The sequence below is a fragment of the Coenobita brevimanus genome, chromosome 95 (genome assembly GCF_032717465.1).
Source record: "Coenobita brevimanus isolate Jiangsu-jjx chromosome 95, ASM3271746v2, whole genome shotgun sequence".
NCBI classification, from domain to species: Eukaryota; Metazoa; Arthropoda; class Malacostraca; order Decapoda; family Coenobitidae; genus Coenobita; species Coenobita brevimanus.
Genome location: NC_137048.1, coordinates 7375368 through 7399414, shown reverse-complemented (window position 1 = coordinate 7399414; position 24047 = coordinate 7375368). Strand labels below are relative to the sequence as shown.

Below are 24047 nucleotides of genomic sequence, written 5' to 3'. Positions count from 1 at the left end.
TGGGAAGTTTGAGGTGAAGAGCGGGGGAAGTCGTTCAGGCATTCAGTAGGAGGTGGGTGGATGTGGCATGTTTGCAGGAAGTCTGGTACAGGGGTGGATCAGCCAGAAAGATTGTTGGGAAGGACTGTTACTATAAGTTGTTTTGGCAGGGGGGAACAGACAGATATGGGGGTGTTGGTGTGATGGTTGCAGAGAAATGGGTGGAATATGTTATGAATGTTATCAGAGTAAGCGATAGGATATTGGTAGTGAAAATTCTGTTCTGTAGAAAGATAACTGCAATTATATCAGCTTATGCGCCACAGGCAGGATTGGATGAAATAGAGAAAGGTAGATTTTGGGATGATTTGATACGTGTAGTAGGTGGTATGCAGGATGATGAGATAGTGGTTTTGGGAGGGGACTTAAATGGTTATGTAGGTGAAGCAGCACAAGGTTATGTCAGGAGTACATGGGAGATGTGTGTATGGTATAAGGAATGCAGAAGGGGAGGCAACGGACATGATTGTGTGTAACACATATTTTAGGAAAGAGAGACTAGGTTAATTACGTATGAGTCTGGGGGAAATAGCAGTCAGATAGATTATTTTCTGGTTAGGAGGACTGATAGGACGTTAGTGAGGGATGTTAAAGTTATAGGAAGTGAGGAGTGTGTGCAGCATCACAAACTGTTGATTTGTGATATGGTGCTTAAAGAACAAATTATGAAAAAGAGGAAAATATGGAAGCTGGAAAACCAAGTAGTAAGGGATGCCTTCTGCAGAGAGATGAGGAGAATGGTGGCTGAACAGGGAGCCGTAGACAGAAGCGTTAATAAACAGTACAGAGCCCTCAAGAACAATCTCTTGAGAGTTACTGATGTAATATGCGGTTGGACAAGAGGAAAACCAAGACATAAAGTAACCTGGTGGTGGAATTAGGGAGTAGAAGCTGCAGTTAAGGAGAAAAGAAGGCTTTTCCGGGCATGGAAGAAGGGTGGTAGCAAGGTGGAATACTTGACTGCCAAGCGTAGGGCTAGAAGAGAGTTATGCAGGGTGAAGTCTGAGTCTCAGAGACTTTTACTTGATAACCTAAATCATGGGGAAAGGAAAAATATGATATTTAAGGTGGCAAATCAGATGAAGAGGGATAATCGGGATATTATAGGTGAGCAGTGTGTGAAGAATGATGAAGGAGGGGTAGTGGTGAACAGTGAGGTTATTAAAGATGCATGGAGAGAGCATTATAGCCAGTTGTTGAATGAGGAGTTTGACTGGGACAGGGAAGGTTTGGAGCCAGCAGATCCAGTGTTTGGCCCTTGGACTTTGATGGATGCGGCAACTGTGAATGAGGCAATAGGAAGGATGGAGGTGGGGAAGGCAGCTGGTGTGTCTGGGTTGACTGCCGAAATGTTGAAGGCCTTAGGAGATATTGGGGTGAGGTTAGTCACTGACCTGATAAATATGATTATTTATGAGTGTGTTGTCCCAGATGATTGGCTGAAGAGTGTAATTGTAAATGTGTATAGAGGGAAGGATGATGCCCTGGAAAGAGGAAATTATAGAGGTATAAATCTTCTAGATCAGATAATGAAGGTAATGGAGTGAGTTTTAAAATGCTTGATTAGAGAAAGTGAATATTAATGAGATGCAGTTTGGGTTTATGCAAGGTAGAGGGACCATTGATGCCATATTCTTTTTTCAACAGCTTCAGGAAAAGTATAATGGGAAGAAAAGGGATCTATATTTTGTTTTTGTTGATTTGGAAAAGGCCTTTGACAGAGTCCCTAGAGAGGTGGTGAAGTGGGCAATGAGAAAACTTGGTTTGGGGGAGTGGCTGGTTAGGGTAGTTATGGCTATGTATATGGGTGCTCGCACCCAGGGAAGAGTGAATGGAGATTTGAGTGATGAGTTTTCTGTGAACGTTGGTGTGCATCACGGGTCAGTTTTGAGTCCCATGTGGTTTATCATAGTACCTGAAGCCCTCTCGTGTGACTTCAGAAACGGACTCCCGTGGGAGTTGTTGTATGCTGGTGATTTGGTGTTGATTGCTGAGAACGAAAGGGAGGCGGAGGAAAGGTTTAGGAAGGGGAGAGATGGTATGGGGCACAAGGGCTTAAGGGTATATGCAGATAAAACAAAAATGATGATATCTAGGGTTGGTGGCGGTACTGTCAGAGACGAGGGAGAGTGGCCATGTGCAGTTTGCCACAAGGGCGTGGGAAGTAATTCCATCTTGTGCGGTGTTTGTGATAAATGGGTGCACATGAGATGTAGTGGTATCAGAGGTAGACTGCGAGATAATGCTGATTTTATGTGCACGGCGTGTCAGGGAGAGTAGGTGGAGATTGTCAGGCGTGAAAGAATTGAACTTGCTGGTGAATCTCTTGAGTATGTGGAAGAGTTTTGTTATTTAGGAGACATGTTGTGTGCTGGAGGTGGGGCTGGAGCTAGCTCTGTGGCTAGGGTGAGAAGTGGTTGGAAGAAGTTCAGGGAGCTCTTACCTCTCCTGACTTTGAGAGGACTCTCCCTACATGCTAAGGGGTCTATTTATGCAGCATGTGTTAGGAGTGTAATGCTGTATGGTGGTGAGACCTGGGCAGTAAATACGGAGGATATTTGCATGCTCAGATGTACAGAAATGACAGTGATTAGGTGGATGTGTAGTGCTTCCCTGCGTACAAGGTCTGTAGGAGCTGGATTTATGATGGAAGAGTTGAGAGGCAGGATGGGACTGGAGTGTATTGGTGTTGTGATTAGGTGATATAGATTGAGTTGGTTTGGACAAGTGGAGAGGATGGGGGATGATAATTGGGTGAGGAAGGTGAGACATGTTAATATTGGGGATGGGGTTGTGAGTGGTAGACCGAAAAAGACATGGGATTACGTCATTAAGTGTGACATCAGGGTAAAGGGACCGAACAGGGAGGCTGCAATAAATCGTTCAGCATAAAGAGCTGCCCTTAGGTGACCAAGGCCGACGCATGCAAGCATGTTGGAGCCTTTTGAAACAAAAACGAAAATGAAAAAATATATATATATATATATATATATATATACTGTACAGTAATCCCCATACTATCCGGACGCCCACTTTCCGGACATCCCCACTTACTGGATATTTTGGTCCCGGGATCCAATATTCCCAAAATGAACCAAACATTGCAAAAAAGTAAAAAAAAGTCCGACTTTTTTCTCCCTGTAATTTGGACTCAGCGTGCGCGGCGTGGACCAGCTGTGTTTTGGTACATAGTTCCGCCGTCGTCCACTTGAGCGCCCCTGCATCCTCCCCACTTACCTTCCTTCTCTTGTTGTGAGTGCATGCTCGTCATCATGGCTGCCCACGTGCTCGCTTTTGTGGATGGTGCCTTACCTGTTGCAGGCTCTGCTGCTGCTCTCCTGCCTCTTTTTAGTGTGTGTGATGATGGCCCCGTCGGCTGAGAAGAGGAAGAGAGTGGTTTTGACTCTGGAGAAGAAGAGGGAGATATTGGACAAGGTAGACGCGGGATGGTCAACCTCACACATCCTCTGTGATTTTAACCTGGCCCGATCTACTTTGTTTGATATCAGGAGATCCCGCGACAAACTCATGCAGTACACGGCTGACTTCTCGTTGAAGAACCATCGCAACGTGGAGAGGAAGAGGATGTTTACTCCCCAGTATGCTGAAGTCGACTGCTGCATGTTGATTCAGTATCGACAGCAACGTGTTGCTGATCTGCTGGTGTGTGGCACGGAGCTGAAGGTTGCTGCTGAGAAGTTTGCAAGGCTTCACAACGCCCCAGACTTCAGGGCATCCAAGGGTTGGCTCTTCACATTAAAGGTACGACATGGCCTTAGGATCCGTAAGGCTCATGGCGAAGCTTTGGATGCCAATGAGGATAGAGTAGAGGAGTTTCAGCACAAGGTGAAGCGCTTGATTGACAGGGAGGGCCTCACTCTCGGTCAGGTCTACAACGCTGACGATACTGGTTTATTCTATCGCTCTTTGCCGACGAACACTCTAGCCGAGGAGACGGAGAAGCGTATACCTGGCCGCAAGCTCTCCAAGCAACGGATATTTGTTTTGTGTTGTGCCAATGCTAACGGCATGCACCAGCTTAAGCCCGTTATTGTTGGCCGTGCAAAGCAGCCTCGGTGTCTTCGTGGGGTGATGGATGTCCATCCTGTTGTTTGGTACCATTTTTTGAAGGTGTGGTTCACTGCCCATATCTTCAAAGACTGGTTCCACCGCCACTTTGTCAAGGAGGTCATCCATTACCAGACAAAGACACTGGGAATCCCGTGCGACCAGGTAAAGGTCCTCCTCCTCCTTGACAATGCACCTGCTCACCCATGCGACAAGGACTTGGTGGCTGAGATTGGACGCATTAGGTGCATGTTTCTGCCACCTAATACGACTGCTCTCATCCAACCAATGGACCAAGGAGTGATTGTGGCAACAAAGAGGCTGTACCGACGGAAGTTCCTGGACGAGGTGATGGTTGTTCTTGAGGACGAGGATGAGCGCAGGGAGGGACGGGACAGTGGACTTTCGAAAACCTTCGCTGCTACAACATCAAGTCTGCAATCTACAACTGGGCCAGTGCATGGAAGTAAGTCCCTGTCAAGACTCTAGAAAATGGTTGGTCTTGTCTGCTTCTCAGAATGGATGTGGAGCACGATTTCCTAGGTTTTGACATGGATGACTTCCATGTACGTCTACGTATGCATGGCAACGATGTTGATGTGGACGAAGTGCGTGAGTGGTTGGATGACGATGAGGGCGATCCTGGGTATCAGACCATGTCTGATATCGAAATCGAATCTTCAGTTGCAGGTGTCAGTACCCAGCTTGAAGATTCCGACGAGGACAGCGACGATGATGCAGACTCCTCTCAGCATGACACTACTCCAGCCATCCCCAAGCTGAATGCACTCCGGGAACACGTAGAGTTTGTTCTCGACTACCTGGAACACCTGGACTGCGACAGGGAGATGGGGCCCCTTGCGACTTGTGGAGGAAGTGCGCGCTTTCAGGCAGCGCATCATTTATCGCCAAAATCGTCGTTCCTTGCGTCAGTCAACCATTGACAGCTTTTTCAGACCCGTGACCCCTGCTGTGCCCAGTCCTGGCTCCACACCATTGCCTCCCCAAGACAGGCCCTCATCCTCCGAGCCACAGCCCAGCACGTCAGGCACGGTGGAGTCACCACTGGACGTGAGTTTGCGCCTGTCTTCAGAGTTGTCTGCAGTGGGTAGTCCATCACCACGACCCAGCGACGCACCCCTAGGCCACCTCCTTCAGCTACTTTCAGACTCTGACAGTGATTAAACGAGAAGAACTCTCCATTAGACCACACGGGAATTTACAGTGTTGTACAGTGAAGAAAACAGTGCATATTGTTAAGAAATTAGAATTGTGAGTGCAAAGACTAAAGTGCAGAGTGCAACACTGATTTTATTGACGTTCAGTGTGCAGGTTAAATTAGAGTGTGTAATGTTAAGAAAATGGATTTCTGAGTGCAAAGACTTAAGTGCAGAGTGCAACACTTATTTCATTAAGGTACAATGGAGCGCAAGTAAGACTAGAGTGCGCAGTGTTAAGAGAATGGAATTCTAAGTGCAAATGACTAAGTTCAGTGCAAGACTTCATGTACAGTGTACTGCAGGTGCTTCAGGTACTCCTTTTTACTGTCAGAGTCTGAGAGGAGGCGGGTTATTCATCGAGATGGCCAGGGACTTGTTGTAAGTACCCAGAATGTTTCATATTGTACCTCGCTTTCCTTGGGGGAAGCAGCCTAGATATATAGATAGATAGATAGACCTCTAAAACCTCATTTCACTCTTTAATGTTCCTTATTGGTGTGAATAGGTTCCTAAGTGCTATGCATGTGCAGTAGGGAGGTGTTTTTCTGAGTTAGGCTAAGTTAGGGTCCATAAGTACCATTCCAGGAGCCAGGGACTTGTTGTAAGTACCCAGAATGTTTAATATTGTATAAACTCACCTCTAAAACCTCATTCTCTGGTTCTTTTGCATTTATTTCAGTATTTTATGTCCTTTATTGGTGTGATTTGGGTCTTAAATAGGTGTTATGCATGTCCAGAGGGAGTTGGATAGGTGTTTTTCAGAGTCAGGGTAGGTTAGGGTCCATAAGTATAAGTCCAGGAGGCTGGGGCCCACTTTCCAGACGGAACCACTTTCCGGACATGCTTTTGGCTCTGTCACATCGGAAAGTGGAGGGATTACTGTATATATATATATATATATATATATATATATATATATATATATATAGATATATATATATACATATATAATAAATATGCCCGTACACATTGAATTTGCTGGTGTCTCTTGAGTGTGTGAAATCCATCCATCCATCCATCATCCAATCCTACATTACCCCATGAGGAGCGTAGGAGCCCTGGGCTAGGCAGTTGGTCCCGACATTTAAGATGAAAGTGAATTTTAGATGAGAGTGATTTAAGATGAGAGTGTATGACAGATTATTGTTATTTGAGTGCTTGGAAGAGTTTTGTTATTTGGGAGACATGTTGTGTGCTGGAGGCGGGGCTGGAGCTAGCCCTGTGGCTAGGGTGAGAAGTGGTTGGAAGAAGTTCAGGGAGCTCTTGCCTCTCCTGACATTGAGAGGACTCTCCCTACGTGCTAAGGAGTCTTTGTATGCAGCATGTGTTAGGAGTGTAATGCTGTATGGTAGTGAGACCTGGGCAGTGAAGGAGGAGGATATTCGCCTGCTCAGACGTACAGAAATGACATGATTAGGTGGATGTGTAATGCGTCCCTGCATCAAAGGTCTGGGGGGGCTGGGTTCACGATGGAAGAGTTGAGAGGCAGGATGGGACTGGAGTGTATTGGTGTTGTGATGAGGAGAGGTAGAGTGAGGTGGTTTGGGCATGTGGAGAGGATGGGGGATGATAACTGGGTGAGGAAGGTGAGAAGTGTTAATATTGGGGGTGGGGTTACGAGGGGTAGACCGAGAAAGACATGGGACGGGGTCATTAAGTGTGACCTCAGGGGTAAGGGACTGAACAGGGAGGCTGCAATGGATTGTGCAGCATGGAGAGCTGCCATTAGGTGACCAAGGCCGACGCATGCCAGTATGTTGGAGCCTTTAAAAACTAAACGAAACGGTAATATGTTGTGTGCTGGAGGTGGGGGTGGAGCTAGCTCTGTGGCTACGGTCAGAAGTAGTTGGAAGAAGTTCAGGGAGCTCTTGCCTCTCCTGACGTTGAGAGGACTCTCCCTACATGCTAAGGGGTCTTTGTATGCAGCATGTGTTAGGAGTGTAATGCTGTATGGTAGTGAAACCTGGGCAGTAAAGGAGGAGGATATTCGCCTGCTCAGACGTACAGAAATGACAGTGATTAGGTGGATATGCAGTGCGTCCCTGCGTGCAAGGCCTGGGGGCGCTGGGTTTACAATGGATGAGTTGAGGGGTAGGATGGGACTGGAGTGTATTGGTGTTGTGATGAGGAGAGGTAGATTGAGATGGTTTGGGCATGTGGTGAGGATGGGAGATGATAATTGGGTGCAGAAGGTGAGAAGTGTTAATATTGGGGGTGGGACTGTGAGGGGTATACTGAGAAAGACATAGGACGAGGTCATTAACCCGAGGCGTCCCGTCAACGTATGACTGTGTTGCAACATTATGTAATTACCAGTCCCGTCGATGTACTGGTACGTCGCACAATTGCAAGGTGCATAATTTGCACAATTTTCAAAATTCGCGCTTGATTTTTGGTATGTAGGGTCGCTCGACCTTCCCCTACCTGCCACCAGGCGGGGACACTCGGCGACCCCGCGTGACCTGCGCTCACCCTCGGCTCGGTCACTCACCTGTTTGCAGTGGCCCTGGTCAGACATGGCGCATAGAGGTCTCTCTTTGGAGAAAATCCAAGCCACCCTGGATGCCTTCACAGGCAACAGTGATTCTCCACTGAACGACGAGGTTGTGGACAAAGATTATGTCCAACCAGAGGAGGTGGAAACCAGCATCAGTGATGAGGAGGTCCCGTCCTCCAGGACGTGGCGCTACATGACTTATCGTGCTGCTAGAGAGGGCCAGCCTGCACAAAAACAACGTGCAATATCCTCTCGGCAGCCCCTATGTGATGTGGAGCCCGATTTCGAGGAGGAGGACAAGGACGGAGCCGTGGAACATGCTGCCATGTGGTACGGCTGAGAGATTATCACCCATCGTGGCCCCGAGCGCACACCACGTCGTACAAGCAGGTATGGGCCTTGTCTTTTGTTTGGGGAGGGCGTAAGTGGCATGGAGGGAGTGGGGAGTGAAAGGGAAAGTGCAGGGGCGAGTATAGAAAGTGAGAGTGGCGGGAGTCTCTCCCGTGGTAGTGTGAGGCGGCGGGGCGTATCATGTGGGGCAGTGAGGGTGCGTGATGAATCACATGGGGTTGTGATGGAGGGGGAAGGTGGGGAGGAACCACTCCCCAGCACGTCTTATGCTCCCCAGTATTCCCAGACACTTGGGCGAGTGAGGGTGCATGATGAATCACGTGGTGTTGTGATGGAGGGGGAAGGTGGGGATGAACCACTCCCCAGCACGTCTTATGCTCCTCAATATTCCCAGACTTCATCCCCACAGCCCCCTGATGTTCCACAAGGCCGTAAGGGTAAGGGTAAGGGAAAGGGAAAGAGTAAAGGCCGAGGGAAGAGGAGTGCGAGTGGGGAAGCCCTCCGCACTCCTCCTCCCCAACCTCCTCCACCAGCATCTCCTCCCCACCCAGACGAAGGCGACGATGGGGACGAGGGATTTGTGTCATGGAATTGGGAGGATGGGAGTGATTTTTCTCCCATCATTCACCCCTTCACTGAGCAGGGGCACGCTGGCTGTACTGCTTCAGGAATTCACCCTAATTCCACCAGGCTGGATTCTTTCCACCTTTTTTTCAGTGAGGGTTTTGTGGAGGAAATAGTGGACCAAACAAACCGTTTTGCAAGCAGCCAGCGCCGTGAGAATGAAAGACTGGGCACAAGGAGCAGGCATTTTATCAAATATGATTACCCAGTCTCCCTTGCAGAAATGTTTTTATTTTTTGCCCTGGTATTTTTTATGGGTATTGTTTGAAAGAACAGAATTCCAGCATACTGGACAAGGGACCCTATTATGCTGACACCAATATTTGGCCAAATCATGAGCAAATTCAGCAAATTCTAAGTTGCCTCCACTTTTACGATGCTGATGATCCTGCAAATGCAAATGACGCAGATAAGATGAGGCGAATTAGGTTGGTTTTTGATCACCTGAGGCAAACATTCCGTTCCTCATTTTATCCCTATTAGAGACCTCGTCATAGACGAGAGTCTCGTGTTGTGGAGAGGCAATATTTCATTTCGGCAGTACATACCCAGCAAAAGGCATCGTTTTGGGTTCAAGATCTTTGTTACGTGTGACTGTAGGACTGGATATGTGCAAGACATAGTCTTGTACACCGGTGCACAGACAGACATAATAGAAGATCGGAGTATTGGACCATCTAGAGCAGTGGTAAAGACAATGATAGAAGTCTACCTTCATCGTGGTCACGTCCTTTACCTGGACAACTGGTACACTAGCCCTCTTCTCGCTTGTTATCTACACAGGCATGACACGGGATTCTGTGGTACTGTCAAGGTGAACCGGCGTCACATGGTCAAGGTGGGGCGGAAACTTGACAGAAATGAGTTTGTCTTCTTCCTGGCAAACAGTATACTAGCAACAGTGTGGAACCACAATAGAGAAGTCAGCCTCTTGTCCACGGTTCACCGCCCCTTGATGCACCATACAGAGTCCGTGGATTACCGGAGCGAGAACAGGCGCCACATATGGAAACCTGAGTGTGTCCTCGATTACATCAACATGCGCCTGGTGGACCAGTCAGACTCAATGATGTTCACTGTCAGGTGTGCCAGGACCACGATGAAGTGGTACAAGAAGCTCTTCTTTAACGTTCTAGATATAACTGCCCTGAATTGCCACCACCTGCATGCCATGACAGCAGGAGTTCAGGAAACCTTTGAAGGGTTTGTGAGGAAGCTTACATGTGAGATTTTTGCCCGGTATGCGGTTGAAAGGCCCCAACACCGCGCATGCACTGCCCTTACCGCCCAAACTCCACTGAGAATATCCGCCTGCCATTTCCCCACTCCTGTACCTCCCCAGCCAAATAGACCTAGGCCCCAACGCAGGTGTCATGGTGAGTAGCAATTCCCGGGTGAGACCCACCACTCAGAGAAAAGACACCCGCTACCAATGCGTTGAGTGTGACGTGGGTCTGTGCATTCACCCTTGTTTCAGTGAGTATCACACCTTGATGATCTTCTGATATGGTGTGAATGTGATATGATGCTGATACTCAGAAAGAAATGCGACAAACAGACGCTCAGTGTAATTATAAGGCCCGTAGATCTGTAAATAGTAGTATGGAAGTGGAAACGGGTGTATTATAAGTGGAAAAATCTGTAAGGGCATAAATATTTTCTAAGTGGAAACCTTCCCAGCAAGTTTATGTAGATGCGCTTTTCTGACGCTCAGTGGAAAAAATAAGGCCCGTAAATATTAGTATGAAAAATGCAAACGGGTGTTATATAAGTTGAAAGTTTTATAAGTGCTGAAATTTATTCTGAGTCAAAATATTCCTAGCAAGTGTATATGGATGCGATTTCCCGACGCTCAGTGGAATAAATAAGGCCCGTAAATATGTAAATAGGAGTATACAAGTGGAAACGGGTGTAATATAAGTGGAAAATTAGTATGTAAGTGTATGAATATTATCTTAGTTGAAACATTCATTGCGAGGGTATTTTGGTGTGATATTCTGACGCTCAGTTGAATAAATAAGGCCCATAAATATGTATAGTGCAGTATAGGGTGGAAACGGGTGTAATGTAAGTGGGGAAGTATATTGGGAGTGAAGAAATAAAGTAGAAGTTGAAACATGAGTGGTAGAGAGTGTGCTTGCTACGTGAATATGTGCTAGCATTTCGCTAAATGCCCTCGTAGTGAATGTAAATAATTGAAAACATTTACAGTGGTGGAGGAATGGTTCAATGTAAAGAAAACAATACTATGAAAGTGATAAAACAATATGGTATGTTGAGATACGAGTCATAGCGAGTGCGCTGAGTAAGCAGATGTGCGCTGTAGTTATGCTACATGTCATCGTAATGAATGAGAACAGCTGAAAACATTTACATACAGCACAAAACGGTAAAATGGCATTGAAACAGTATTATACAAGTAGAAAAAATGATATGTTGACTGAAACAAGAAACTTAGCACATAGCGTGTTACCACTTTGACCAAACTCGCTATGCTCGCATGAAGGTACAATGCTTATTTTTCATATATATGTCATTGAAAACCATTATATTGTTATTGTTATTGTTATTGTTTGTTAGTTCAAATTCAATAAATATAGAGGTGTTCTTTGTGGTTTCTCCCAAAATTACCTACCATAGAAAACATGAGCGCCTCACACGTCAGTGACAGAATACGATACCTGGCGCTGGGGACCTCACCTGTTCCGACCACTTATGGACCACGGTAAGCTCTTTCTTGATGATTTTCCTTTGTTTCTCAACAAAAGCGGAAGTTTTAGCCAAAAAAAAAAAATTTTCCAAAATAGCTTGGGATTGGGGGGTGTCGGAGGTGCGAAATAGCTCAGGACGTGACAGGTTAAGTTTGACCTCAGAGTTAAGGGGCTGAACAGGGAGGCTGCAGTAGAACGTACAGCATGGAGGGCCGTCATTAGGCAACCAAGTCTGACGCATGCAAGCATGATGGAGCCTTCAGAAATGAAAACATATACTGTATATATATATATATATATATATATATATTATATATATATATATATATACCCTCCCTGTAAAACAATTAACTCTAAGCCCTTGGCCACCCCGTTTGGGATACATGGCGTCTGGCAATGAATGAATGAAAAATATATATATATATATATATATATATATATATATATATATATATATGTATATCATCATCATCATCATCATCATCCGGACCTCCTTTCCAACCCAAGGGCAGGGTGAGAAGTAGCAATGTCCAGACAGCACAAACTTGCCCAATCCAAATAGACCACACTTCCATTCACTCATCATTCAAGCCCCCGGAATCCTGGCTCTACTGGATACACCAAAAACATTCACCTCATTCTGCAGCTTCACACAAAAGTATCCGATTAAGTCAGTCTGGATGCTGCCATGCTCACAAAGGGTGCCAAAATCTCTGATCATGCACTTCTCCTCACAATATTCATCCAGCCAGCTCGATCTCTTGCCAGTTCCCTAGCCTCATCGACTTCCAACCGTCTCTTTTTCAAACACTCATCCACCATATCTCTCCACATTCTCCTTGGCCTGCCTCGCCTCCTCCCTCCTTCAGATTCTCTCAGGTATACCTTTTTCACCCCTCTGTTGTTCATCGTCATCATCATCATCCGGACCTCCCTTCCCACCCCAGGGCAGGGTGAGGAGTAGCAAAGTCCACACAGCACAAACTTGCCCAGTCCAAATAGGCCACACTTCCATTCACTCATCATTCAAGCCCCCGGAATCCTGGCTCTACCGGATACGCCAAAACACTCACCACATTCTGCAGCGTCACACAAACCTATCCGATTGAGTCAATCCAGACACTGCCATGATCACAAGGGGTGCCAGAATCCCTGATTATGCACTTCTCACAACATTCATCCAGCCAGCTCAATCTCTTGTCAGTTCCCTAACCTCACTGACTTTAAACCTCTCTTCCACAAACACTCATCTACCATATCTCCCCATCTTTTCCTTGGCCTACCTTGCCTCCTCCCTCCCTCAAATTCACTCAGGTATACCTTTTTCACCACTCTGTTGTTATCCATTCTTTCCACATGACCATACCATCTTGGGACACTCTGTTTGATTCTGGTGTCCACCGACTTCCTCACTCCACACCTTTCACGGATCACATTATTTCGTATCCTATCCACCCTCTGTACTCTACATACATACATTCCTCAGCAGTCCCATCTCCACTGCTCTTACTCTTGACTTTTCATTTTGATGCCACACCATAGTCTAACACCCATATGTTAGAGTTGGCACTAACACTCCCTCATGTAAGCCTCATGCCGCTTCAACACTCAAGCCTCTTTTTCTTATCAAGACCTACATTGCACCAGCTACTTTTCTTCCTTGTGTCACTCTACTTTCCACTTCTTTTGCACATTTTCCTCTCTTTTTCTATCACTGTACCTAGGTATTTGAACTCTCACCAATTCCAGTCTGTCTCCATTCACTGTGACATCATACTGGGAGTCGCCTTCTCTCTCAGTAACCATTACTTTACTCTTCTCTACATTTATTGTCAAGGCACGACGCTCACAGACATCAGCAAAACTCTGCACTACCTTACCAAGTTCTTGTCTGGTACTTGCAAGCAGTACTGCATCATCAGCATACAACAAATTTGAGACATTCCATCTATCACCATTCATGACCAACGCCATCCGTCTCTCCATTACGCATGTTTTTACTTCTCTCATCACCCCATCCATATATATATTGAACAACCATGGGGACATCACACAGCCTTGTCGCATGCCCACACCGATCGTGAACCATGCATTTAGAAGCCCATTAACCCTTACGCATTCTTCACTACCATCATAAAAACTCTTGACAGTACCTAGCAATTTACCATCTACACCATACTTGCACAAAACTTTCCACAATCCCTCTCTGTCTACTTTGTTGTATGTTTTTTCCAGATCCATGAATGCCATAAACACCTTATGGTCCTTTTCAGAAGCCTTCTTTGCTATCTGTCTCACTGCAAATACTTGATCCATACATCCTCTGCCACTCCCAAAGCCACCTTGTTCATCACTCACTAGTACTTGTGATATCTCTCTTACTTTCTCTATAATAATTCTTCCATATACCTTCCCTACCACGCTCAGTAAACTTATGCCATGATAATTCTTGCAGTCACTTCGCTCACCTTTATTTTTGTAAAGGGATACAATCACAGCCTTTTTCCACGCTGCAGGCACAGTTTCACTCATCCATGCCTTCTTACTTATCTCCAACAGGCACTTCATTTCACTCTCTCCACCACACGTAAGCATCTCTGCATACACCTCATCAACCCTAGCTGCTTTCCCGTTTTTCAGCCGTTTCACAGCATTCTTCACCTGTGCGAGTGTCACGTCTCCTGGCACCGCTTTCCTTCTCTGCACACCCCCAAAACCAGTCATGTTTGCAGCTGCTCAGCGCTCACTATGTCCGTTCATCAGGCTTTCAAAATATTCTCTCCATCTGGTCCTTACTTCATCTCCATGGGTTAGTAACCTACCACCTGCATCCTTCTCATTACCACATTTCTTTCCGCTTTGACTTCTACATTTCCGCACCTCTTTCCAGTATAACTTCCTATTTTCAGAGTTGTTCACATTCATTTTTCTTCCCAGATCATCATTCACCTCCTTCTTTTTTCTCTTCACTAGTCTCTTTACATGCTTCTTGCTCTCGATATACTCAGTTCTTATTTCAACTGAACCCCTATCCTTTAACCACTTTAGCCACTTCTTCCTCTTTTCCTTCACTGCTGTCTTAACCTCCTCATCCCATCATGCCATACCCTTCTTTTTTGTTGATACTCTTGCCACACCACACACCTCTTTAGCATTCCTAACTGAGCAGTCTCGATATGCATTCGACAGGCTGTCCAGTTCCATTTCATTCCATTTCACTGATTCTAACTCTTCCTCTACTCTGGTCCTGTAATCATATGTCACTTCTTTGATCCTCAGCTTCTCAACTTTCAGTCTTTAACCCTGACTGCTCTTCTCTTCCTTGATCCACCTGACTCCTCTCAGCTTGATCTTGCTAACCACAATCATATGATCTGACAGACCTTCACATCGTCCTCTCACAGCCCTCGTATCAGGAACCATTCCCATCATCGACCTCTCTACGATCACATAATCAATCAGGCTTCTTTCAGCACGATCCCCGTTTCCTCTATACCATGTATATTTATGTGCATCTTTGTGTTTGAAATTCGAATTACAAATGCACAACCTTCTCTCGTGACACATATTCTTTAGTCGATTCTCATTATCATTTTCTCCTGGTACTCCATAACAACCCATTATGTCATCCTCAGGACCAGTGCCTACTCCTCCGTTCATATCCCCCATCACAGTCACTTTATAGCTCCTGGGCATTTCTTCCACTACTTCACCCAGCTCATACCAAAACCTGTCATTCGCTCTCTCACTCCATTATATGTATATATATAGATATACTTGAGCATGTGGAGTGACATGGAGGGACAGGTTGACGAATGAAGAAGTGAAAGAACGTTGTGGGGTGGATGTGGTTGAGAAGATTAGGAGAAATGCACTGAGGTGGTTTGGACATGTTGAAAGAATGGAGAATGAAAGACTGACTAAAAGGGTGTATGTAGGTGAGGTGGAGGGAGGGAGAGGGAGGAGAAGACCAAGGATGAGGTGGAGGGATGGAGTTACAGAGGTATATGAGGGAGGGTGTGTGTGAGTTGGGGGGAGGGTAGTCAAATGGTGGGTGACAGAGCGACTTGGAGGCGTTTTTTCTGTGGCCACCCTTTTGCGGGATTAGGGTGTCGGGCTTTATATGTATATCTATATCTATCTATCTATCAGTCCAATCTATCTTTTGCCCGATGCCATAATCCCGTAAGGGGTGGTCATTTGACTTTGAGTTATTTGTTTTACGGGGAGGGGCACTAACCCTCCATCAACCCACTTGTTGACATGTAGGGAGCACGTATGGTTTGGTTATATGGTTACCACCCAGCGTTGTAAATGATTTTTGGCTTACAGGAAACCATTTGGCTTGTCACTCGATGTAAAGCCACCTGTAAGGGAAAGAAAAGCAATAAGAAGTGACATGAAAGCTGGGAGAAATAGGAAGACAGAAGGGCAGGCACACAAAAAGAATGTTAAAGGCTAAGGAAGAAGTAGGCAGCACTACATCAAGTGAGTGGATGATGGTCGCCACCTCCTACCACAAATATATATATATATATATATATATATATATATATATATATATATATATATATATGTATGTACATATATAAATATATATATATATACTGTGTGTATATATATATATATATATATATATATATATATATATATATATATATATATATATATCACACAACGTATCCCAGTACGTTACTGGGGTTGGCGTCAGCAAGGGCATGCGGCCAGAATACTTTGCCCCCGCCACCTAGTGGCAGACTTTTGGGGGGAGGCGTGACAGGGGTTCTGCCGGCATAGATCATGGGTCCAGGGCAAGATGGGGCTTGGGCCTGTGCTAGAGGGTACAGGGCATTGCGGTTCCCAGGCTGTCGCTTCCGCCCAATAGAGAGGGGCCCGAACCGGGGAGTAGTGCCCCAGGAGGCTGCCCTATCAGTGGGTGTATAATGGCGGGATAGTTGAAGTGCCAAGGCGTGCTTGGAGGGTGTCCCTGCAGCTGTCGTGGGATGGTGCCCCAAGGCCACTACCACAACCACTGGTAAGCTGGTGGGCTAGGGATCCCTGATCCATTGCCTGGACCTGGGACTGTGCAGTGAGTGGGGCCTGTGGAATGTCTATCCCCCTTTATTAATCCTAACTATGACAAAACACAAGAATAAGTTTCAAAGCAAGCCTGAGGACAGTAAATCACCCATGGGGATGAGGGTGGGTTCATGGAATGTGGGAAGTTTGAGGTGAAGATTCGGGGAAGTCATTCAAGCATTCAGTAGCAGGTGGGTGGATGTGGCATGTTTGCAGAAAGTCCAGTACAGGGTTGGATGTGCCATAAAGATTGTTGGGAAGGACTATTACTATAAGTTGTTTTGGCAGGGGGGGGACAGACAGATATGGGGGTGTTGGTGTGATGGTTGCAGAGAAATGGGTGGAATATGTTATTATTACGATCCATGGGGAGTATTTAACTGTATCTACCCTATGAAGACCCATGGAAAGCAATAAGAAAAGAGAAGGATCATGAACACTATGCAACTAGACAAACTACAGGGTAGATTGATAATGATTTGGTTGATTATTCATTTAATTTAACAAACTAAACATACAATAATTACAACCCTAAACCTAACTAAACCTAAGAAAAAAACAATATAAATACCTAAAGCCATTCACCATCAGAAGATTAATGAACTAATGCAAGGAGAAAACTGATACTCATGGTTTACAGCAAAAGAAGGCGTTGAAGATGGGTTCCCTATAACACAGGCTTCCAGGTAAAGGTCAGGAGTGGTTCACTAAGATATTCCCAGGGCAGAGGATGAGTGTGAACTGAACTTGCGCGGGAAACCAGATAATCAGGCAACCTCGCTTCACACAGAAAAAGGGAGGGAAAGTCAGGTGACATGTTGGGAAACTAGTAGTATCAAATCCAGTCAACAGATGGAGCGCTGGTAGCGTGAGGTGGACGAGTGCTTGACTTCAGTCAAAAGATGGGAGTTCACGAGGGATGAGGCGGAGGAGTAATAATTATAGCCGTAACACCTCCCCCACAAAGACCTACGCAGTGGAAGCACGAAGGAGGTAGATTACTCTGTAGCCTCGATGGGATGTCTCGACAGGGTATCCGCGAGAATGTTGTCAACACCCCTTATATGCTGAACTTGAAGATTAAATGGCTGAACAAGCAGGGCCCATCGTAGAATCCGTTGATTGGAATTCTTCATAGTCTGGAGAAATACAAGAGGATTGTGGTCCGTAAAGACAGTAGTAGAATGAGGATGGTGGCGAAGATAGCACTCGAACTTCTTGATTGCTAGCACGAGAGCTAGAGCCTCTTTCTCAATTGTGGAGTAGCCCCGTTGATGTCCTTTCAGCTTCGACGAATAGTAGGCAATAGGATGGAGAACACCACTCACTGGGTTGGTTTGCAGCAAAACAGCACCAACCCCAACTCCACTAGCATCGATATGAAGATGGAAAGGTTGCGAGTGGTCAGGAGTTCTGAGGACAGGTCTGCTGGCAAGAAAAGTTTTCAGACGTTGAAAGGCAGTCTCGCAGGCAGAGGTCCACTTGAAGGGGGTTCGAAGTGCGGTGAGATCAGTCAGTGGAGCTGCAACACTGGAGAAGTTCTTACAAAAACGACGATAGAAACCGGCCATCCCCAAAAACCTCATGACTTCCTTTCTGGTGGTTGGAGTTGGGAACGCTAGAACTGCTTCCACATTGGCCTCCTTCGGTAGAACTTGCCCCTGTCCCACAACATGTCCAAGATATGTTACTGTAGAGTCTCCAAAAGTAGATTTAGCTAAGTTGATGGTAAATCCTACTTCTTTTAGTTTGTTGAAGAGGGCATGGAGACGTGTCAGGTGTTCGTCCCACTGGTCAGCCATCACCACAAGGTCATCCAGATAAGCTGAAGTCCCAACCAAATCCTGTGTGATGAAGTTGATGATCCTCTGGAATGTGGCCGGAGCATTAGATAACCCAAATGGCATTACAGTGTACTGATATAACCCAAATGGGGTTATGAAAGCAGATATTAGTTTAGCTCTGTCTGTCATACCTATCTGGTAATAGCCTTTTTGGAGATCTATTGTGCTAATAAATTCGGAGTTTCCTATGCAATCTATTAAGTCCTCTATGAGTGGTAGGGGATAAGAGTCAGAGACAGTGACCTTATTGACTTTACGATAGTCTGTACAGAACCTGTGGCTTCCATCGGGTTTTGGAACTAAAAGGCATGGGGAAGCCCAAGGAGAAAAACTTGGTTCTGCAAGGTGATTAGCAGTTAAGAATTCAACTTCCTTTTTCATTACTTTCATTTTTAAAGGATTAAGACGATATGCTGGCTGTTTAATTGGACTAGTAGCATCGCTAACCAACCGTATGTCATGTTTTAAGAGACCACAAAACCCTGGTAAATCAGCAGTAACTTCATTATTAGTCGTCAATAACAATTCTAGGTCATCCTTTTGTATGTTGGTCAAACTTGATAGGTAATCACATAGAGATTCCATGATCATGCTGTTAGGTAGGTTACCGGACGGTTGGGGTAGGTCCAATTCTGGGTTTGTCAAGTCTGAAGTCTCTGGCTCTGGCTCTGGCTCCGTTCCCACAAACAGTACAGGGTTCATCTCATTTCTCTCTGCATAGTGCTCCTCTGGGCATCTAGTAAAATAAGGTTTCATTAAATTCACATGAACAAGTTGAGAGTCTTTACGTCTATCTGGGGTGTGTACTACATAATTCAACTTTGATAGTTTTTTGGCAACTACATATGGGCCAGTGAATTTACTCCTGAGGGGACTACCTGGAATGGGAAGAAAGAGCAAGACCTTGTCTCCTGGGAGTAACTGTGTGCAACAGACGATGGATGTTGAAGTCTTTCCATTTTACACTGAGCCTTTAATAAGGTATCTTTAGCAATCGTTCTGACTTCTGATAATCTAGATCTTAAATTATCAATATAGTGAGATACAGATGGACTTTCTTGAGTAGTGCTGTTAAACCACTGATCTTTCAGAAGCTTCAAGGGACCCCTTATTTGTCGTCCATATAATACCTCAAATGGAGAATATCCTAAAGACTCCTGAGGACACTCCCTTATAGCAAAAAGAAGAAAGTCTATGCCTTCATCCCATTCCTTGTGGTTTTCCAAGCAATACTTTTTCAACATTGATTTAAAGGTCTGGTGGAACCTTTCTAAACAGCCCTGGGATTGTGGGTGATAAGCCGAGGAAGTGACATGTTTAACCTCTAGTTCCTCCATAACTTTTTTGAAAAGCCTACTGGTAAAGTTCGTCCCTTGATCCGATTGGATTTCTTTAGGGATGCCAAATGCAGTGAACAAATGAAGCAGGGATTTCATTATAGTTTTAGAGGTGATATTTCTGAGGGGATAGACTTCAGGGTATCTTGTTGCAGTATCCATGATAGTAAATAAGTACTGGTTACCTTTCTTTGTCCTAGGTAGAGGTCCCACACAATCAATAACTACCTTTTCAAAAGGTGCTGTCACTACAGGAATTGCATGGAGTGGAGCAGACTTAAGCTGTTCATTAGGTTTACCAGCCACTTGACAAACATGACAAGTTTTTATAAAAGTAGAAACATCCTTTCTAAGACCTGACGAATAGTAATGTTGTAGGATTTTTTTGTAAGTTTTTAAGACCCCTAGGTGACCAGCTATCCCGTCATGAGCCAGTTTAAGGATGGATTGTCTGACAGATTTGGGAATCACAACTTGGTGGATTTCTGACCAGGTATCAAGATGTTTTAGTTCTGGTGGTCTATAAGCTCTCATCAAAACGCCATCATGGAAGTAAAAACAAGGCAATGTATTTAGGTCTTTACCTTCGACTGCAGCATGTCTCAGGGTAGCAAGTGATGGATCAGCCTTCTGAGCTTTAATTAGGTTTTCTTTTGAGATAGTCTGATCCAGCAGATATTCCTTGGGAGCAGGTGGTGGTAATGGATTGATTTTGTTCTTTTTAGCCTTCTGTGACCTAGTTACAACACAGGAGGGAAATAAGTGGGGAGCAACAGTATCTAGAATCTCAGTTGGGCTCTCAGTTAAAGGGTTTTCAACCACTGAAACCATAGGCACAATGAGTTCTCCTGCCAAATCATTTCCCAATAGCAGATGAGATCCCTTGACTGGCAAAGGGTCTTCTCTGACAGCTACTTTAACATTTCCAGATAAAAGGTCACACTGGAGATAAACTTCAGCTAAGGGATAGGAGGGATTAGATGAAAGGTCAGACAAAATCACCTTCTCCCCAGTGAAGGCACTAGATACACAAGGAATAGCATTTCTGACCAAAATTGATTGAGATGCTCCAGTATCTCTCAAGATAGTAATGGGATATGACTCATCATCTTTATTCAGTGAGACTGTACCCTGAAACATAAAAGGAAGGAAGGAATTCTGATGAGGCTTATTTGAATCATAAGTCACTACTGGCTTTTCAATTTCATGAGGAGATTTTTCTTTGGGGTTAAACATGTTTTTTGAAGTTTTACAATTAGGGTGTTTGCAGGACTGGATAGAATGACCTGGCTTTTTGCAATAACTACAGGATATATTGGAGATATTTTGAGTCCAAGGCATCAAGTGTGAAGAGCTCTGCTTACCACCCACCATACCGGAGCTTACACCAGAGGAGTACTTAACACCTGAGATGGAACCACTCCTGTTATTTAGAGATCCCATCAATAAATCATAGGCGTCAGCCAACTCCGCTGCTTTCATGAGATCCTTCTGTCCTTGCTCCTCCACATGCTTCAGGATGGTGAATGGCAACTTACTCTTCCACTCTTCCAAAACCATGAGATTAACCAGGTCTGAAAATGTTGAGGTGTTAGTTGTTTCAAGCCATTTCTTAAACTGTCTTAATTTATCATTTGCAAACTCCACATAAGTATGAGAAATTGATTTTACATGTTTTCTGAACTTCTGTCGATATCCATCAGGAGAAATTGAATATGCACGAAGAATACTAGTCTTTAAACCATTATAATCATTTTTATCATCAAAACTATTATAAACTCTCTGAGCTTTTCCGATCAGCTTTGGGACCAAGACTGATATCCAGTGTTGTTCAGGCCACTCATTTTTCTTGGCAATGTGCTCAAATGTGTTTAAAAATCCATCCACATCATTCTCATCAAACTGAGGCAATAAAGCAGCTTCCTTGTGTGGTTTAAACGCAGTTAATTTCTCTCTCAATTCAATTTCCTTTTCCCTAAGGTTTGAATTTGCATTTGCTTCAAGCTCTCTTATTTGTAATTCTTTCATTTTTACTCTCTCTTCTTGAGCTAATTGTTCTGTTCTCATTCTCTCTTCTTGAGCTAATTGTTCTGTTCTCATTCTTTCTTCTTGAGCTAATTGTTCTGTTCTCATTATCTTTTCTTGAGCTAATTGTTCTATCTTAAGCTGATATTCTAATCTTAATCTTTCCATCTCCACTGGGTCACTGTGTCCTTGTTTAGTATGAGTTGAATAAGGATTATCAACCCTAGTAGGAAAGGAATAACTCATAGGAGTCAAAACATCAATAGCCTCTGTCCCCAGGACTTCCCTTTGAACTAAAGACTCTATAATTGTGTTTTTTAAGACCTCTTTTGTCATACGAGATTCAATTTCTATTTGGAAGTAGGTAGCAATGCTTTTCCACTCATCTTTCTTTAAGTCTTTTAATTGCTCATGGCTAGGATTTTCAACAAATTTTTGAAGGTCAAACATGATTAAAATGTATGAGAAAATTATGGTAAGTTATATTTTAGACACAGATTACAGGAAGAAAACTCTTTGAAGTCCTGGAAACTTCCAGAGCCTTGACCAAAATATTAACTTACGAAAGTCGTTGTCTATGATTAAGAGCAGAGGATGACGGCTTTTAGCATGATCCGGATTACCCCTGATTATAGGATAAGACAAAACAACTTTGATTCTTGAATAATCTGGGACTTGGAAGAGTGAGTGTATCAAACTAGCCACTTGCCCTATCGCAACTAGCAGATGTAGACCTCACTGGAGCGTGGGATACGGCATTATAAACGATCCGGATATATTCCCCACATTTGATAGAACTTATAACGACCCTGTATTTCGTTAAAAATGAAAGATAAGTTCTATGAAGACTCCTGAACCTATAAACCTATGTGCTGACAAGTTCACACAAATACCAAAATGTTTATTGCATCAAGGATTTTAAATCGAATGGAAACAAGTTTCACACTAATACCAAAATGCTAAATACATCAAGGAAAATTTAAAATCTATGGGAACAAGCAACAGCAACCCCTCAAAACACCATTACTGTAAATGTCTGTCCAGCTGAAATAGGTCCTGTCACGGTCGCCATTTATTACGATCCATGGGGAGTATTTAACTGTATCTACCCTATGAAGACCCATGGAAAGCAATAAGAAAAGAGAAGGATCATGAACACTATGCAACTAGACAAACTACAGGAGTAGATTGATAATGATTTGGTTGATTATTCATTTAATTTAACAAACTAAACATACAATAATTACAACCCTAAACCTAACTAAACCTAAGAAAAAACAATATAAATACCTAAAGCCATTCACCATCAGAAGATTAATGAACTAATGCAAGGAGAAAACTGATACTCATGGTTTACAGCAAAAGAAGGCGTTGAAGATGGGTTCCCTATAACACAGGCTTCCAGGTAAAGGTCAGGAGTGGTTCACTAAGATATTCCCAGGGCAGAGGATGAGTGTGAACTGAACTTGCGCGGGAAACCAGATAATCAGGCAACCTCGCTTCACACAGAAAAAGGGAGGGAAAGTCAGGTGACATGTTGGGAAACTAGTAGTATCAAATCCAGTCAACAGATGGAGCGCTGGTAGCGTGAGGTGGACGAGTGCTTGACTTCAGTCAAAAGATGGGAGTTCACGAGGGATGAGGCGGAGGAGTAATAATTATAGCCGTAACATTATGAATGTTATAAGAGTAAGCGATAGGATATTGGTAGTGAAAATTCTATTCGATAGAAAGATAGCTGTAGTTATATTGGCATATGCTCCACAGGCAGGATTGGATGAAGCAGAGAAAGATAGATTTTGGGATGATTTAATACATGTATTAGGTGGAATGTGGGATGATGAGATAGTGGTTTTGGGAGGGGACTTAAATGGTCATGTAGGTGAAACAGCACAAGGTTATGTCAGTAGTACATGGGGGATGTGCTTATGATATAAGGCATGCTAAAGGGGAAAGGATACTCGAGTTTGGGGAGGAAACGAACATGATTGTGTGCAACAGATATTTTAAGAAAAGAGAGAGTAGGTTAATTACGTATGAGTCTGGGGGAAATAGCAGTCCGATAGATTATTTTTTGGTTAGGAGGGCTGATAGGAGGTTAGTGACGGATGTTAAAGTATTGGAAGTGAGGAGTGTTTGCAGCAGCACAAATGTGATATGTGATATGGTGCTTAAAGAACGAGTGATGAAAAGAGGACTTATGTACCTAGGAGGAAAATATGGAAGCTGAAAAACCAAGTAGTAAGGGATGC

General features: G+C 44.3%; 1 protein-coding gene across 1 annotated transcript in view; it reads left to right on the top strand.

Annotated features, from left to right (window-relative positions):
- The first annotated feature begins 1388 nt into the window (after positions 1–1388).
- LOC145413189 (SWI/SNF-related matrix-associated actin-dependent regulator of chromatin subfamily A containing DEAD/H box 1 homolog) overlaps positions 1389–24047 on the top strand; it is a 97233-nt gene continuing 74574 nt past the window's right edge. Inside the window, exon 1 of the mRNA XM_080282915.1 lies at positions 1389–1415. Coding sequence (XP_080139041.1) covers positions 1389–1415 — 27 coding nt within the window. The remainder of the gene's footprint in view (positions 1416–24047) is intronic.